This window comes from Ostrea edulis, chromosome 6, assembly GCF_947568905.1.
Source record: "Ostrea edulis chromosome 6, xbOstEdul1.1, whole genome shotgun sequence".
NCBI classification, from domain to species: domain Eukaryota; kingdom Metazoa; phylum Mollusca; class Bivalvia; order Ostreida; family Ostreidae; genus Ostrea; species Ostrea edulis.
The window spans coordinates 2,199,473-2,216,031 of NC_079169.1; the positions used below are offsets into that span (position 1 = coordinate 2,199,473).

The 16,559-nt window shown below is 36.9% G+C and overlaps 2 protein-coding genes across 4 annotated transcripts; one reads left to right on the forward strand and one right to left on the reverse strand.

Annotated features, from left to right (window-relative positions):
• The first annotated feature begins 2,458 nt into the window (after positions 1-2,458).
• LOC125646762 (uncharacterized) lies at positions 2,459-12,934 on the forward strand. 2 transcript variants are annotated; one of them, XM_048873282.2, is made up of 4 exons: positions 2,459-2,638; positions 7,770-7,886; positions 11,619-11,711; positions 12,084-12,934. In XM_048873282.2, exons 1-4 carry the CDS (start codon positions 2,563-2,565, stop codon positions 12,392-12,394), a joined length of 597 nt encoding a protein of 198 aa, XP_048729239.2. In that variant the 5' UTR covers positions 2,459-2,562; the 3' UTR covers positions 12,395-12,934. The 2 variants fall into 2 exon arrangements, with proteins under 2 accessions (XP_048729239.2, XP_048729240.2); XM_048873283.2 differs by lacking the exon at positions 2,459-2,638 and adding an exon at positions 7,183-7,462.
• LOC125646761 (uncharacterized) lies at positions 12,898-16,271 on the reverse strand. Of its 2 annotated transcripts, none has more exons than XM_056141228.1 (2): positions 15,743-16,271; positions 12,898-13,892 (listed from the first exon to the last, which is right to left on the reverse strand). In XM_056141228.1, exons 1-2 carry the CDS (start codon positions 15,778-15,780, stop codon positions 13,109-13,111), a joined length of 822 nt encoding a protein of 273 aa, XP_055997203.1. In that variant the 5' UTR covers positions 15,781-16,271; the 3' UTR covers positions 12,898-13,108. The 2 variants fall into 2 exon arrangements, with proteins under 2 accessions (XP_055997203.1, XP_048729238.1); XM_048873281.2 differs by having other exon boundaries at positions 15,777-16,262.
• Positions 16,272-16,559: the final 288 nt, after the last annotated feature.

A 16,559-nucleotide genomic window follows, 5' to 3' on the forward strand; every position in this document is an offset into this window, starting at 1 on the left:
AACTCGGTAACAACGAATTCATGACAGAATGTCTCCTATCCTAAACTCTAAGTCAACTTTCCCTAAAGATGCATGTAGTGACTACAATCAGCAATGGACAAAGACAAGAGCAAGCAAACAATCCCCGAGAACCAGCGTCAACTAAAAACGTATTTACAAATTGTTCTTCTTCACAACTGTCACTATAACATGACTTCTGCATCAAGTTATCTCTATTACTGAGTATTTCTGATGAGCCCTACTATCGAAGAGTCATGGGTCACTCTAGTATGGGCTTCTAGGGTAACACCTACTTGTTTTCCTGAATATTTGCAGACTTGGTTGAAGCAGATTTAGTATTTCTTTGAACTACCTTAGCAGTAACATTAGTATTTTGAGCCCTACAAAGTTTTGCTATATGGCCTAATTTACGACAATTGTAACACTCTACCACTTTTCCTGACTGACGTCTACCTCACCGTTGCTTAATGGATAGTTTGTTAACGCTAATCTCTGAAGACTTCAATGCATTTAACAACTCATCAGGGGACTTAACTTTAATATACTGCACAGCATGAACACAAAGCTTAGTGAGAGAAAGTTGTGGCCCCTTAACTGCTTTCAATTCTTTGGCTGAAGACATAGCACTCTCTAAAGTCTTAGGATGATGTAAAATGACATGAGACCAAATGCCACTAATCCCAATGCCATTCATGAATTGCTCTATAATGATTATTTCCCTTTCTGCATAACACATGTCTAGAAATTTTTTTATGCATTTCTCTCTTGCTTGCTAGAGGAGATTTATTTCTTTACGTTTTACAATTCGTAATTTTTCGTTACTTTCTGTAAATACATTTCGCGGGTTTCTGAGCTCATGCACGTGCACTTTCGTGTTTAGTATAAATACTGTTTCCGGGCAATGCGAAATTCGTTACCAGTAACAAAGATCGCTTTTGTATTTCTGTGCCTTAATCTTCCCTCCTATCCAGCCCATTTTCGGTTTTGAATTCCATATGCTTTCATTTGTGATTTTTCAGCTTTGTCGAGTTTGATGTTTGATTATAAAAAGCGATCTTGTAACGAACGCAACCAACTTATTCACTTTTTATTTTCGGACGAGGGCACCGAAGGAGAAAAAAATTTCTGTCTCTCTTTCCTTATAACTTCACAAAGTGAAACATGGCGTCTACATCTCAAGGTCTGCTCAAGCCCATCTCTGCATTTCTGGTAGTCGGATGTCACCTCGTTTTGTGCGGCTTTCTCCATATCTGAATTCTGATTATGAATACTCGGCCCTTCCACACTAGCGCTCTCGCGTTCATCTTCTACTTAGAGAGAAATGACGATGAACAGACAAAAGCTTAGTCCTTGCACCCTGGGTAGATGATAACATTTCAACTCTACAGCTCGCCTATCAAAAATAGAAGGATGTGAAGCCATGGTTTTTATTCGGGAATCGTGGTTCGCAGCACCAAAAATATGTAACCGGAACCAGTATAACAGGGGCAGTAACTCAAGTGATTGAATGCCCCAAAACCCTATATACTGACTCTAGTTAAAGTTCAGCCCAGGTAAGGGAATTTCTGAACTATACCAGTAAGGAGTTTATCATTTATTAATGATATAGAGTTGATTTATCTTGTTATCGATAACAAATAACAAGTTATGTTAAAAAAATAACAAAGAGTAAAATATTTTCAAAATTGAAATAAATCAAAATGTTTTTTAGAATGAATGAACTGAGTCAGGATATTCAATGTATAACGACCATACTTCATGTCTAGTGAATGGATGGTGGGGTTTTTGTAATCATGGTATCATTTTGAAGGGTTCATCAAATAAGAATAATCCACCATAAGAATTTTAAAAAAAAATTGTTTAATTACTGCTTCATTTATTTCACAAGAGCATGTTTTATAAAAACATTTTTAAAAGAAAGTATACTTTCATACAAAGCTCTTGGTAAAACGTTGCATACACTGTCTCTTTATGGGGAAAAAACACGTGGAATGCATCAACCATATCTAAACACACACACACACACACACACACACACACAAACCTCAGAAATAAGTGACTGGCAGTGAGTAAATGAACTTTGAAGAATGTTGAATGCAAAAAAGAAGCTGGTTTAACAATCGAGGTTTAATTAAATGCATTTCCTATGCAATAAAAAATCGGATTTGCCACACATTCATTAATTTCAAGTTCTCCTTAATAAAGGAAATTATGCACCGATCAACTAGTGTTGCCTAAGATAAACACTGCGAATAGTCACTCAGGGCGAACAGGTAATGGGGCGAATCCACTAAGAGTGAGCAGGTAATGGTCGGTCCAGCGAAGCCACTCGGATGATATCAGTGTTCTACAGATAAAGAAGCAAAGTAAATCTCATTAAACGGAAAGTCATCCCATGTTGTATCCCGATTTTTTAAACTTAAGTATCTTTTCCGGATAAATTTATACCAAATCTACCGTCTCTTTATTTAGAGAGCGACTACAATATCCTGTATCAATGTTGTGATCTGAACTGTAAATAGTGTTGAGTAAATTTAAAAATTCACATGAAATAACTTCAAGATGCAGACCTATCTTCCAATAATATTAATTTTTGGATTAAGTTTTGTTTGTACTTCCTGTTTACCAAATGTCAGAGGTAACGAATGATTGTTTACTACATCTTAGCGTCCAAGCTGAAAGTATCTGCAACAGCTGGCTAAGTTGGTACATTGTATGAACAAGGTGCCGTCATTAACTTTCTAAATAATGATGTATATATATATATATATATATATATATATATCAGACCATGAAATTACCTGAGAATGCTCTTACTGTATCAGAGACACTGTCAGGTAAATTTCAAAGATCAAATATTAAGATTTATGCCATCTCGATTCCGATTCTGTCGAACAGTAAACTGTAACCTCAAACGATTTATGAAATATTTCCTAAAATAATTAAATCAAACACATTATATTCCAGATATATATTTAATAGATTAAACTAAAGTAATAACACCTTCAAAATGCGGTTTAATTGCATTGAATTATGATATATTACCAGGGTACTCTAACATACTCTAGCGTACTCTGTTTGGTAGGACCGGGTGAATTTTGTTTTGCTTTTGATTTACAGAGATGCGTGACTCGTAATCGCCTGTTCTATATAAGACCAAGGTTAAACAGAAAAGAAATCAAATAAAAGACCACGCCCATTTACAAGTGATTTATCAGCAAGTCTCCATAGGCACGTGCGCCATGAGAGCTTTGCTCTACATGTAATATGTTTAAATTCTTTATTACTTGTTCACTGACAAAGATACATAAAACTGTATTTGTTGGATTTCGATTTTTGTCTGTACACAAAACTTTCAATAGCACATAACTTTACAAAGTTACTATGTATAAAACTTCGATGCTTTTTATTTCTCAGATCATAGTGGCAATCGGCATAATTCCTAAAAGACAGTGTTATTCCGAACTACAGTGCTACTTTGTGATCCTTGTTGATTATAATGTAGACAGTAATGGGTTATTAGGTATATTGTATGTCTGCAGGTGGTTTGGACAGATGAACATACATGCAATTAAAAAACAGTGATTCAGACAAATGAATGGCAATTTGAACTATGAAGATAGTTGGACTGACAAACGGACGATTTGAAGACGGTGGTTTGGACAGATGAACTGTTACAGGTGATTCGAAAAGATGCTTTTTGACTTGGCCTGCATTTGTTGCTGGCAACAAAGGTAAAGTCATCCTTTCTTCTGCTTCTATATAGATACATGACACTATAAAAACATATCTGAAATAAGATTGGATCTGTTTGTGCTCCCAATAGTACTTAATAATGACCATAGTACAATGATTTTGTTATATAATTATGGCCTGTAGACATTTCGTATTTTAAATTCTTTTATAGACTTCAGTGCCTAGTCTGCAGTATTTCAACCATAAGTAGGGGTTCGATTGATCATGGTAAAATCATGAATCATCCAAACCACTGCACATATCTTTAGAACATTGTCAACTAATTCAATGTGTATAAATTGTGGATTTTTTAGAGCATAGATTCAATTGTCTTTATTGAATTGATTACAATTTCAATTGCTGTTTTGATATGGTATATAACTTCATTCTATGTGATACTTTATCTAAAGATATAACTGACTGTCACTTGGTGGGTATCCTATAGAAATCATTCTGTCTAGACGGCCAGTGTAAAGGCAAATTTTGACTCCCATAGAATAGTGACCGGGGGTCATTTTTCGACGTAGAATAATGACCCCTTTTGCCCGTAGAAAAAAATGTCTTTTTCAAAAAATCAGTCCGTTTCACGTTTAGAATAATGACCCCCTTGTAAATTTTATTAATGATTATTTCTCTGGTAATGCCTAAGGGAGGCAGTCCAACATTATCATATTATAAGTAAATCTATCATTCATATGAAACGTAACCAGATTAAAACATATTAGGAATTGTAATTTTGTTTCAAAAATAAGAATTTACTATTGTAAAAGAGTGACTCGTAATTTTCTGTCGATAAGCCCAACCTCTGCAGACCTGGATGGACATGCCGGGGGGGGGGGGGGGGGGGTACTAGTCTTGGAAATCCTCTAATTCTGATCAGCGGCGGGAATTGTGTACTCATACGGATATCCAAGGAATTTCGAAAGGGGGGAAACAAATTGTGCCCCCCCCCATCAGCCATTTTATAGGGTGCTAAACCTGGAATTAATCTTAATTAATCACATCTTTTTGTAAATTGGCTTCCTCTACATTCTTCACACACATACACACACACACACACACAGAGAGAGAGAGAGAGAGAGAGAGAGAGAGAGAGAGTAGAAGGTGATACACTTTACTCTAGTGCGTTTCTACACGGTGATAGCAGGTGTACTGCATTTACTGTGATATGACAGTGCGGCGTTTTATTTTGGGTGTTTTGATAATTTAACGCAATAGACAGTGGCGTAGCTTGGCTAAAAATAATGAGGGACACCAAAGAAATCCACCTTAAACACATTTTGACTTGACAAGCAAAAAAAAAAATAAATAAATAAAAATAAAAAAACACGTAGGATATCCTTCTGACACTCCAAAATCCTATTTCGAGGGGGGGGGGGGGGGGTGACTTTACACTTCCCTTCTCACTTTTTTTTTTTTTTTTTTTTTTTTTTTTTTTTTTACACTTTATATACGTTGCTTGTATGCCATTTCCTACTGACTTCATTAATCAAGTTTCATGTATTTTCGTGTCTCCCGAAGAAAATTTTGAAGAATTCAAGATTCATGGCCTCTGGAGGGCTTCCGACTGTAATGACTCATTTTTTTTTTTAATTTGTGCTAACAATCCCAATCTGATAAAAATGAGATCCTCCATCTGCTCCTTTGTATTTATGTTGTAGAGACAATATGAAAACAAAGGAGTGGATCGGGGATCTTATTCTAGTCAGATTGTAAAAAAAGCCTTCTTAGGGGGGGGGGGGCACAACCATACTTCTTGCCCCTTTGAAAAGTGTGGGGACATGTGCCCCGGCTGTACCTTCCCCATCTCCCCTGTACTGTGTACGACATACTGCACTTTTGAACATTTCAATAGGGGGATCCCCTTCTAATATAAATGAGATGTAACTATTTTCACCGTGAGAACATTTTTCTTGTAACTAACAATTTTATGACGGTTTAAAACGTAATTCGATAAAAAAAAAAAATGTAGTACGGAGAGAATAGGTTATGTACATGCAAGAAATAATGCTTTGAGTGCTGAGAACCTGCATATTAGAATTGAGTATTTTTTAACCATGGTATATTCTCATTTGATCAATCTATGTTAATTTTGTGTTAAAAAAGTGAGGGGGCACAAACCCACTTGTGCCCCCCCCCCCCCATCTTCCAAAAGTGAGGGGGCATGTGCCCCCGTCCCCTCGTCCTACACCCCTGTTAGGCATAAATTATCCAGTGAAATGCTATAGTCTATCCAAAGTTATCGTTCGCATACTCACTAATACCTCTATCAACACTTACTCATTTTTCAAAATTCTTGAAAAACGATAATGATATCTAAATGAAATAAGCTATTGACTTCAGTTGCAAAAAACGTATCTCAATTCGTCAGTTTAAGAAGATTTCACACCTCTCTGTGACACAAGTAGTATTGTATTTAGACGCAGCTCTTTTTTATGTGTGTGTTTGATTACACAAGATCTATACATGTAAATAGAACACATTTTGAGAATGGAACTCCCCTTTTGAGAACTAAAATTTATGGTAGAACCCCTTTTTGAAAATTCCCTGGATCTGTCCCCGAAATATGCGGGTTTTTTCCAGTTGTAATTGGTCATGGAACCTACAGTGGGTTTTCCTCAAATTTAATGAACTAGTTCTTACTTTTATTTTATTAACCGTGAAAAAAAATTTACACATGAAATAAATTTGATAAGAGGAGCAGCAGGAACGATAACTCTGGGTAAATAATGACCTGAGAACCCATATCAACTCCTTTAAAATCAATCAATCTGCTAAGAAAGGGAGGGGGTCATTTTTCTACGGGGGTCATTATTTTTCAGGTATGACACGCAAAATAATGACCCCTGGGTCTTCTTTCTACAAAATTATCCAATTTTTCTACGGCTAGGGGGTCACTTTTCGATGTCGAAAAATGACCCCCGGTCATTATTCTATGGGGGTCAAAATTTGGCTTTACAGAAGATTTTCATGAATTTTATACATGATAATTGGATTAGACAGAGGAAGACACCTTTTTGATTTTCAGATTTTTCAGTTTTGTGGTTACGGAATTATGGGACTTAGGAATTTTTAATATAACTTTTTATGGCACACATTAACTTAAGATTTCTTGTCCATGAGAAGATTTCCATAGAATTTAATGTAAAGGTGAGATTAGAAAAAGGAAGACCCCTATCAAATATGCCTGTCATCATTATGTAGAAGAACTGTTGGAATCTGAATGTGCATTTGAGACGGCCAGTTGGGACAAATTGAAGGGGAATCCCAAGTTTTGAGCATCGAGGGATTTCAACACAGGCTCCCATTTCACAATTGGGCAAATTCAGTCATGTTGTTGCGGTGGATTAATATTTGCCAACATTATGAGAGGGTCTTTCTTTCTTAGCTGCAGGTAGATTCTGGTTACACCTTGTTGCGTTTTTCCATGTGATCCATGTCCCATTTTTTAACGTGTATCTAAAGTTATGATCTCCCAAAATCTACATCGGAAGTTAGAGCGATTTTGTTTTGGTACAAGTATGTTTATGTACATATAACAAAGGAATACCACAAAACAGACATGCATTATACATAATACGCAGGCACTCGACGTTTTATATATATAAACAAACTAGTCACATAGTACATCACGCCGCCGGTTGTTTACTATAGCCGATAAATGGACTTTATTTCCAGTTCGCCGTGACGATGCAAGATATAAGATTGACAGCGTTGCTGCTAGACAGTAGGGGTCTAATTATCATATTAAATTGAAGTTTTCACAGAAAATTGCAAGCAATGCAGCTGGTGAAAAGGCGGCATGATATACCCTATACCTTGTGGATAGGTTTTTTTTATAAGAGAACTTTATAACTATAACTATATATATATATATAAAGTGTCTTTTTTCGAATGTATATATATATATATATATATATATATATATATATATATATATATATATATATCTCTGTGTGTGTGTAACGTCGAGTGTCTGTGAGATACTTAATAAACTGTGTATAATAATTATATAATATTTACACATATTATAGTGTATGAACCAAAGTCCCAGAAACTCCAGGGAGCACCTAACGGTTGTCAGTGTGTGGGGTATAACTGTGGTTGCTGTCAGCATTTGGAGGTGGACAAGATAGGGCTAAATGACACAGGTAAACCTCCTTAATCATGCTCTGTCAGATTCATTCCTTTCTTCTCCATTTCTTTGTTGTTTTTTTATTTTTTACCAGACTTGGTTATACTCATGTGAAGAAAAAATGCATGTCAAAATGATTGATCACGCTTGTAATCTTGGCATGAAAAATTAGTGAAAGTTTTCGTCATGGTTAGCTTAAGGGAATTGGAACCAATTCTAAAGAGATATCAATGATGAGACTTTCCAAACAAAACATAGATCAGATATAGATTTTGTAGCAGTCTTTGAATATCTGTTATAAATTACATATCCAAACAAATAATCCCAGTTTGAGGTAACTTATTCAGTAGAACGTTCAGTTTCGTGTACAGGTTCAGAATGGTATATACCCGAGTCAAGATAGCACTGTTCCTTCACTAGGCGGTCAGCATTAGAAGCGATGTATATATACATCACACAAAAAACCGTCGATTGAATATTATAGGGTTATTGAACTTATATTGATGAATATTGGCACGAGTTGGCTGTAAAAATGCACGAGCTTGCAAGTGCTTATTGACAGCCAACGAGTGCCAATATTCACCAATATAAGTTCAATAACCCTTTTATTATATAGCTAAAGTATTTAGTTGTTAAATTATATCCCTTTTCACTCAAAATACTCCAAAATAGACGAGAATTCATCAATATTGGCATCTAAGGTAAAGGTATGCAATATCAGCATGCATTTCTTAAGTAACTGTTCAATATCAAACCCGTCATTATTGCATGAAGCAAACTGATTTTGTGAATGGAGACATCATAATTTATGTACAGTAAAACATTTTGTTTAAATAAATGAATATGATATCAAATACCGGCTCTGTCAGATTCGGAGGAACGTCGTCTGCCATTTTGGCTTGTTTACGTCGTTACGGTAACGTCAATATTGAACGCTCATACTCGGAATGTTTCGGGCGCACACAATTTACGCAATGCAAAGTTAGCGTTCAATAAATTCTCAGGGTATTGAACGCTAACATTCTCTATATTTTACGCAGATTTTATAATAGACTATTTATTAGCTATATGATAAACCCTACTATTTTCACTCATCATCATCATGATCATCATCATCAGGTGCCGTTTCTCAGAAATGTTTGCGACCAGGCGTAAGCTTACTTACTTTACTTAGTCCTCTTCGTGCTGGTCAGCACATAAGGCCGTCACCAGAGACTTCCATGTTGGTCTGTCAGCACATAAGGCCGTCACCAGAGACTTCCATGTTGGTCTGTCAGCACATAAGGCCGTCACCAGAGACTTCCATGTTGGTCTGTCAGCACATAAGGCCGTCACCAGAGACTTCCATGTTGGTCTGTCAGCACATAAGGCCGTCACCAGAGACTTCCATGTTGGTCTGTCAGCACATAAGGCCGTCACCAGAGACTTCCATGTTGGTCTGTCAGCACATAAGGCCGTCACCAGAGACTTCCATGTTGGTCTGTCTTTCGCCCATTTCTGGACCTGTCCCCAACTCCAGTTTCTCCACAGATCTTCTCCAGGTCTCTCTTGGTCTTCCTCTCTTTCTCTTGTCAGTTGGTGACCATTTCAAAGCAACCCTTGGGATGGAAGTTGGGTACATTCTGCATACATGTCCTATCCACAGTCATTTTCTCTTTCTGATCGTTTGGGATAGAGGAGTGGTGTTTGTCCTTTTGTACAGTTCGTCATTTGAGATGGTGTTAGGCCAGAAGATGTGCAATATTCTGCGAAGACATCGGGTCTGAAATACATCCAGCTTGTTGGAAATAGACTTGGTTACTTTCCAAGATTCAACACCGTATAGTAGGACCCCAAGCACATTACTCTTGAAGATCTTAATTTTGGTGTTGGTGCTAAACTTTGTTGACCTCCAGATGTTCCGCAGAGCAGCATACGCTCCTGTGGCTTTAGAAATGCGAGCTTGTACATCTGCCTCTGAACCCCCATCAATGGTGATCTTACTTCCTAGGTATGGGAAGTTGGTGACATCTTCTATGTTTGTGCCGTAAGCTTAGTCCATACTAAATCAGAATCCAAACCTGATAATCCGAGTAAGTTGCGTTTCACAAAACAAGGGGAGATGTAGTTTAAACTAAATATTGGCTTAAATCTCCGCCTGCTTATGGGTAGGCGCAAGTTCTTAGTAGGCACACCTGTTTTCCGCGCTTGTTTATGCCCAATTTATTCCTTTTACATGTTTCACACACACACACACACACACACACACACACACACACCCTCATCAATGTTCCCGATTCCTGGTTCCACGTGTACAGATGACTGATGCAGGGTTTATTAAGTATAAAATGAATTGTATGCTAATGGGCAAAAATAACATAAATTAATATACATGTATGCAGATCTGCACGCACCATGATATGCTAAGAATATAGTTTACAATTAACATGATTAGTACGCGTAGGTGCATGGAAATGTATTCAGGATATAAACCAGATCGAGACAAAGTCATTTGAGTATGCTCTCTCTCTCTCTCTCTCTCTCTCTCTCTCTCTCTATGGGGTGGAGGAGGCGAGGTTCTTCGGTTCATTCTCATTTAAAAGATGGGTGAGCCAGTAAAAAATGACTGAAACTTTAAAGAAAACCTGATATTTCCGTCGCCAGGAAATGAAAAGTTACATGTACAAATACTCTCGTTACCTCCACCCCCCCCCCCCCCCCCGGTACTGCATGATTTTGAATGCATATACTGTGTGTTATACTTACATCGAACTAAACCCTCTCTCATTTAACAGTTGGATAAGCATGCATACTAGTCTTTCAGTGTCAACCTCGGTCGATCTAATTGCGTTTTCTTTTGGACATTTTTCGTTGTGGCATTCTTTATTTTCTTTCTTGCGCGGCAAACGATTATCAATAGAAGAAATCTAAATCACAGGCACCTGAAGTGTGGATAGCTTGTATATATTTAGAAAGAAATTATTTTTATACAGAACCAATAATTTATCCAAAATATGTTATTTCCCCCACCGATCACCAACTGACTATTCAGAACGACTTATGAGGGTGATCGGTGGGGGAAATAACATATTTTGGATAAATTATTGGTTTTGTATAAAACAAATTCTTTCTAGAAAGGTGGGGTGGTATGTACATAAGATCTATACAAGCTATCCACACTTCAGGTGCCTGTGATTATATATACTGTGAATATACACACTGTGAATCCGAGAATATATGTGATACTTTAATTTTGTAAGACACGAGAAGAATTCCCCTTCACATACTGCATGTAGTACTTTAAACCTAGAGATCTGTCATGATTATGTACATGTATCGATATTGATGACGCATTGTTTCCTCACAATACCACGTGGCGATTCGATTGCTATCATACTTTGGTATCAACGGAAACTTCAAGGGAAAATACTGTACAATGTCATAGGTTTCACCAACTTGTAAATTCTCTGTTATCACAGAGAGTGACATTTTCACGTTTTGTGTTTTTAAATGAAATTGGGGACAGGGATTGAGTACCCCACTTAGACACATGAACCCATCTCTGGTGTTTCTTGATCCCACCTCTGGTGTTTCCTGATCCCACCTCTGGTGTTTTCTGATCTCACCTTTGGTGTTTTCAGGGATTTATGTTTGCCATGTTTTCAATTTTGTATTCTTTATGGGATTTAAGAGATTATCTTCATCTTTTTTATCTTTTATATTGGGTATTTTGTCTGTAGCATTAATAATGATTTTTTTTTCACGACAGTGTGTATTAATGTGACCTATCTGGACAAAGACTACGGACTTGAGGTCACCCTTAGCGTGGATGGTCACGTGTACATGAACGTCTCGGTATCAGGTATGTGTGATTGTCAGTGTTTAATGCATTCAGATTCCATGTTCGTATTGCTTTATTCCTAGGCGGATGTTTTACTCGAGTTTTATTTGATACGCGAATTCAGATTACCCATCCAGCCTAACACACAAACCCCAAACCCCACCATGCTTGGTTCTGCGTTGGCTTTGTTAATAAGGCAATATCCAGCCATTTCATCATACATCTAAATTATTGAGGGATGATTTTCGCAGATTGAAATGTACTGCCGTGGTTATAGTTCCTATGTACAATGTATGAATGTATTTCGTTGAAGTACCACTACAATTGAGCCCTTACAAAATACAAAAATTACACAATATAGGTATACCTTCAGTAAAACTTGACTATTTTTAGCTCGAAACCCGCCTCCTCTGTGCGCCGCTATTCCAGGCTTAAAGGACTTGGCCAGTATTTGTCTCCAATTCTACAACCTCAGCGTCAGTTCCACGTCTTTCTATGGGTGCATAAAGCTCGTTGCTAAGCTGAAATACGTCACCGTCGAGAAAATAAACATTGGCTGCCTTAGAATACCACCTTCTTCCCAACATCAGGTGGAGTTTGTAGATGCAGGAGCACTCACCCTGATGGACACTTCAGTGAAAGTTAAAACGGGGTACTCTAAAGTGCCACTTCTTAAAAAATACTACATCACGAACCAAGAATAAATGTGGACGGTCGATTACATTCCAGATTATTTTTCAATGTATGAATATACTACAATTTTATTGCTTTTATATACATATGTACTTTAGAAAAGACTTTATTTTGTTTATAATATTTTCTGTACTGAATCTCTCGTTGTCTATAATTCCTATCAGAGTATCTAGTTGCCTGTACTTCTTAATAATCTTGGGTTGTTTTTTTATCACACGTTTAAGCTCAATGTTACACATACTGGGTAATTTTTGTACATTAGAAATGGAGAGATCCCAAAGTATCATGTTTCTGCGTGACGTTACTGGAAAGACCTTAAATCAATTGATCCGAACAAGTATGTGTTTTGAAAAGTGATTACATTAATATTCTTATCAGAAATGATTTCTGAAAATATCTGTATTTTGTTTGATAGATGGCATAATTCCTTATTAAATTATGTTTGTCCATTTTATAATGGATAACAAGATACACAGAATCTCCTATTAGGGGTTATACACAAGTAGACATGAAATGAACTATACTGTAGCAATAAAGCCGATTTAATTATGTTTATAGTGTTGTTATTACAAATAAATGTTAAACATGGTAGAAAATGGAGTGTTTGTGGTTGTACTTATCCAATTCCAGTTTGTCTAATCTTTGGAAACAACTTGATAGGATTATGTGCAATGCTGGTAACAAAAACATCGAGTGGATACAAACTGCCTTAGACAGTGGGTAGTCTAGGGTTGTTCCATCTCTATTAAAGCGATTAAATGTTCCGGATATTTTGTACTTTCCCGTCGGAAACTGGGACTCAGTTCGTTAAATCCCTCAGATCGCGCTGCGGATTTCACCAAAGCGCCCTCTAGACCTTGAAATCGTGGGTCGTCGGTAGTCTTTGCATAAAAAGAATGTAAAGGAACAATTTCAGAAAATATCCCATTCTCCTCGTCAAATGTATGAAATACTTGAGTATGTCCATTAGCATCCTTTAGTTTGAATATCACGTGACGTTTGTTATTATTTTCATCGTCTTCAAGAGCGGGGAGCTTCAGCGTCTCCAGTTCATCCGTTATTTCCGTCCGCTGTCTTTCCGGGGATTTGACAGAGACCCTGCTGGGTATTCTGGGGGGAGACGAAGATGGCTTTGGCTTTGGGTCAATTTCCGGAAGGATCAGTCCAGCATCGAAAAGTCTTTGATGGCGTCGTTTTTGTCGTGTGATGAACGACTTTTTGTGTAGGTCAAGCAACCGACTCGAGCGATGTTGTTCAACTTTGATGTGCGAAAGTTTAACATCCAGCATCTGTTGCTGGGTGACGTTGTCGTACAACAGCACGCGCGACACGTTTGTTTTCGGCAGTGCACTTTTCCTTTTCTTGCCTAAATTTGGCATGATAGTTGGGGGATTGTGCATGTAGTTCAGGTTAAATGCTTTGGGTTTTGTTTCTTTTTTGTCGTCAGGGGAGCTCCCAGAGTGCTGAAGGCGCGGAGATTTCTGCATCACAGACTCCATTTGTGATAAACTGAAACACAAAATGGAAAGATCAGAACAGCAAGTAAACCTCCACAAGGTTACCTATCGATATCTGTTAAAATTTACTTGGCATCATTTTGCGATAAGAGAAGGTTCTTTAATTTAGCAGGCCTATATATCATATGCCAGGGTTTTTTAAAGGTTTATTTGTTAAATGTGTCACATCTGTCCCCTAATGATAGTTTTTTAACCTAGCAGTCATTAATCAGATTGCACCCTCATGGAAGAGGACTCGGTCCTCGGTTATCTTATCAAAATACATGTATGTGACAACCCTGTAGTTCTCTGTCCTACGGCAAGTCACAACAAAGATCTTTGAATACTTTATGTGCTACTTTGCGCTTTGTTATCTCTCAAGTACTATAAGCAAACATTTAGAAGTGTCAGAGAAAATTCGGACTTATTTATGATCTCGTCGCGTTGGTTCTTTGCGAATCTCCCCCACTTCTACAGATGTAAGATTGCTTTTTGATAGAAAGACATGCTGAATTCAAGACTCTTTGTGAAGGATAATCTCCCGTTCATTTATTTTAACAATTCTTTTATCCTAAACTAAGCTAGTAATCCTTAACATTGTCCAAGTAACGGGTTGAAAATAAGATATTCTTCGACAGGTGTCCGTTAGTTAATGGTATACTTTGTTTAAAAAAAACTTGGACAAAGGAACACTCACTGGGGATCGGCGTTATTATGTCCAGTAATTTTTTATTATAGCATGTAATTTAGGGGTAATTTTCGATTCAAGTAATACGTACAATAAGTTGGAACGAACATGTTAGTGAAAACCCTTCAGAACTGCGCGTATTCAACACCTTAGGGCGTATCTGCTAGACAACTGATTTCAGCAAAGTCGGTGTTATTTGGACCAGGGTACATATTTAGAAAAAGAAAATATACATATTTTCGTCTGTTATTTGTCATTAGTTTAAGCTAAATTAAAGAATGAAGTAAAATAACGAGAGGTATTATGTATATTCAACGTGTCGGATCGGCGAAACAGAGTTTTATTAAATTCTTCCTCTGCTCAAAACGTATGATTGAATGGATCGTATGATTACCTCGTCGGTCTGCAGACTGGCGTCAATCATCTTGAAAGTACAAGATTGAATTGCGTGAATTTTTAATAAGGTGTCCATATATTTAAAATTCTTCGATAATTTTCGCTACTTCAACAAAAAACAAGTATTCTTCGTGGAGTTTAATTTTATCCCTGGATTGAATTCCATGTTATCTCTGATTAAGTTTTCGGAGAAAAAGAGAAATTTTGACGACAGGAGATGGTGCCACTGATAGATGACCGCCCTCAGAAAGAGGCGCTCGCCAGATCCCAGGAATTGTTGACAATGGCTTAGTCAGAGTTTAACATTCCTGATCTGGTCTTCTATATCCCCAATAAGGGCCTGACAATCGCTAAATCATTGTCTTACGTTGAATTGCATTGTTTGCGTTGATAGGTCGAGGGACTTATCTTAATAAATATATTTGAATTTTAATACTTTATCAAAAAGAATATTGTTCTCTTGACAGGGTTACAAAGCATTGGCAGCCCATGAAAGCATGATTAGATGATTGTCAAATTTTTAAGGTTAGATTGATTAGAAAATTCATGTTTTTAAACATTTTTTTTACTTATATTGAACACCATTGAAACCTCACCACATCTCATCATCACATGACAAATTATGTATAAAAAGTGTTAAAGATTAGACAGAATTATCCAACATCTCATTATGCCACATCGTATATACGTAAGATTAATTTGCTCACATGAAAGATTAGACAGAATTGTCCAACATCTCATTATACCACATCGTATATACGTAAGATTAATTTGCTCACATGATAGTTCTGTAGAAACAGTGATGGTACTTACACATTCGTTACGAGTCCACTTCGCTAACACTTCCCATCCGTCAATGTTTACTCCATGTAGTGTGATAAAAGTGTACCTGAAACCTAGCCAACCATCTCTCTCTGAACAATAATCCAAAAGTTTCACCTCAATATCTACCCACGACTGATCTGTTGTGGCTATCTTCCCCGTTTTTATCCTTTTAAATTTTTAAAATCCTATTACCACTGTATTGCAATGAACGGAGTGTTTTATATTGCTGTGACGAGACTACAAGCGATAATTGGTGTGATCTGACGATCTATTGAATATCCACAGCGCGATTTCAATCCTACCCAGGATTTAAATTCTTACATACAAATTATTCTATTGGCGAAATTTGTTGGAAGGTATCCCTTTCATAGGCTCTCCATTTACTGTGTATAGTTTCGTCAAATTAAGATCAATATCTTTTTCATTGACAATACATCTCCCAAAAAGCTTTCCATTTCCATTTTCATTGTCATTACATATGTAGGATTGCAACACCCCATTGGAGAAGATAATCACCTTTCTTATCGTTATCTATACAGTAGACAATATTTGATATTTATGCTTTATTCTCCAACACGGGGTGCACACTGCAGTTTAAAGTCCAGTTGATTGCAGAAATATTCGAAATTTAGATGTAATTAGAATTAAACCTTAAGTACAATGTGCTTTATAATTGCAACAGCAAATTGTAAAGAAATGTTGCTGCAATATTTATCCAATTTCCACCAAGGTTTATTTTCAGTGTAGCATGACAGTAATTACAATTAATAA

Excerpts from the sequence above, each read along its gene's own strand:
- LOC125646761 (XM_056141228.1), bottom strand. The coding sequence starts at position 15,780 with ATGTGTAAGTACCATCACTGTTTCTACAGAACTATCAT. Across the intron at positions 13,893-15,742 it reads TGTTTCTACAGAACTATCAT|TTTATCACAAATGGAGTCTG; the intron begins GTGAGCAAATTA and ends TTTGTGTTTCAG.
- LOC125646762 (XM_048873282.2), top strand. The coding sequence starts at position 2,563 with ATGCAGACCTATCTTCCAATAATATTAATTTTTGGATTAAGTTTTGTT. Across the intron at positions 7,887-11,618 it reads GATAGGGCTAAATGACACAG|TGTGTATTAATGTGACCTAT; the intron begins GTAAACCTCCTT and ends TTTTCACGACAG. Across the intron at positions 11,712-12,083 it reads CATGAACGTCTCGGTATCAG|CTCGAAACCCGCCTCCTCTG; the intron begins GTATGTGTGATT and ends GACTATTTTTAG.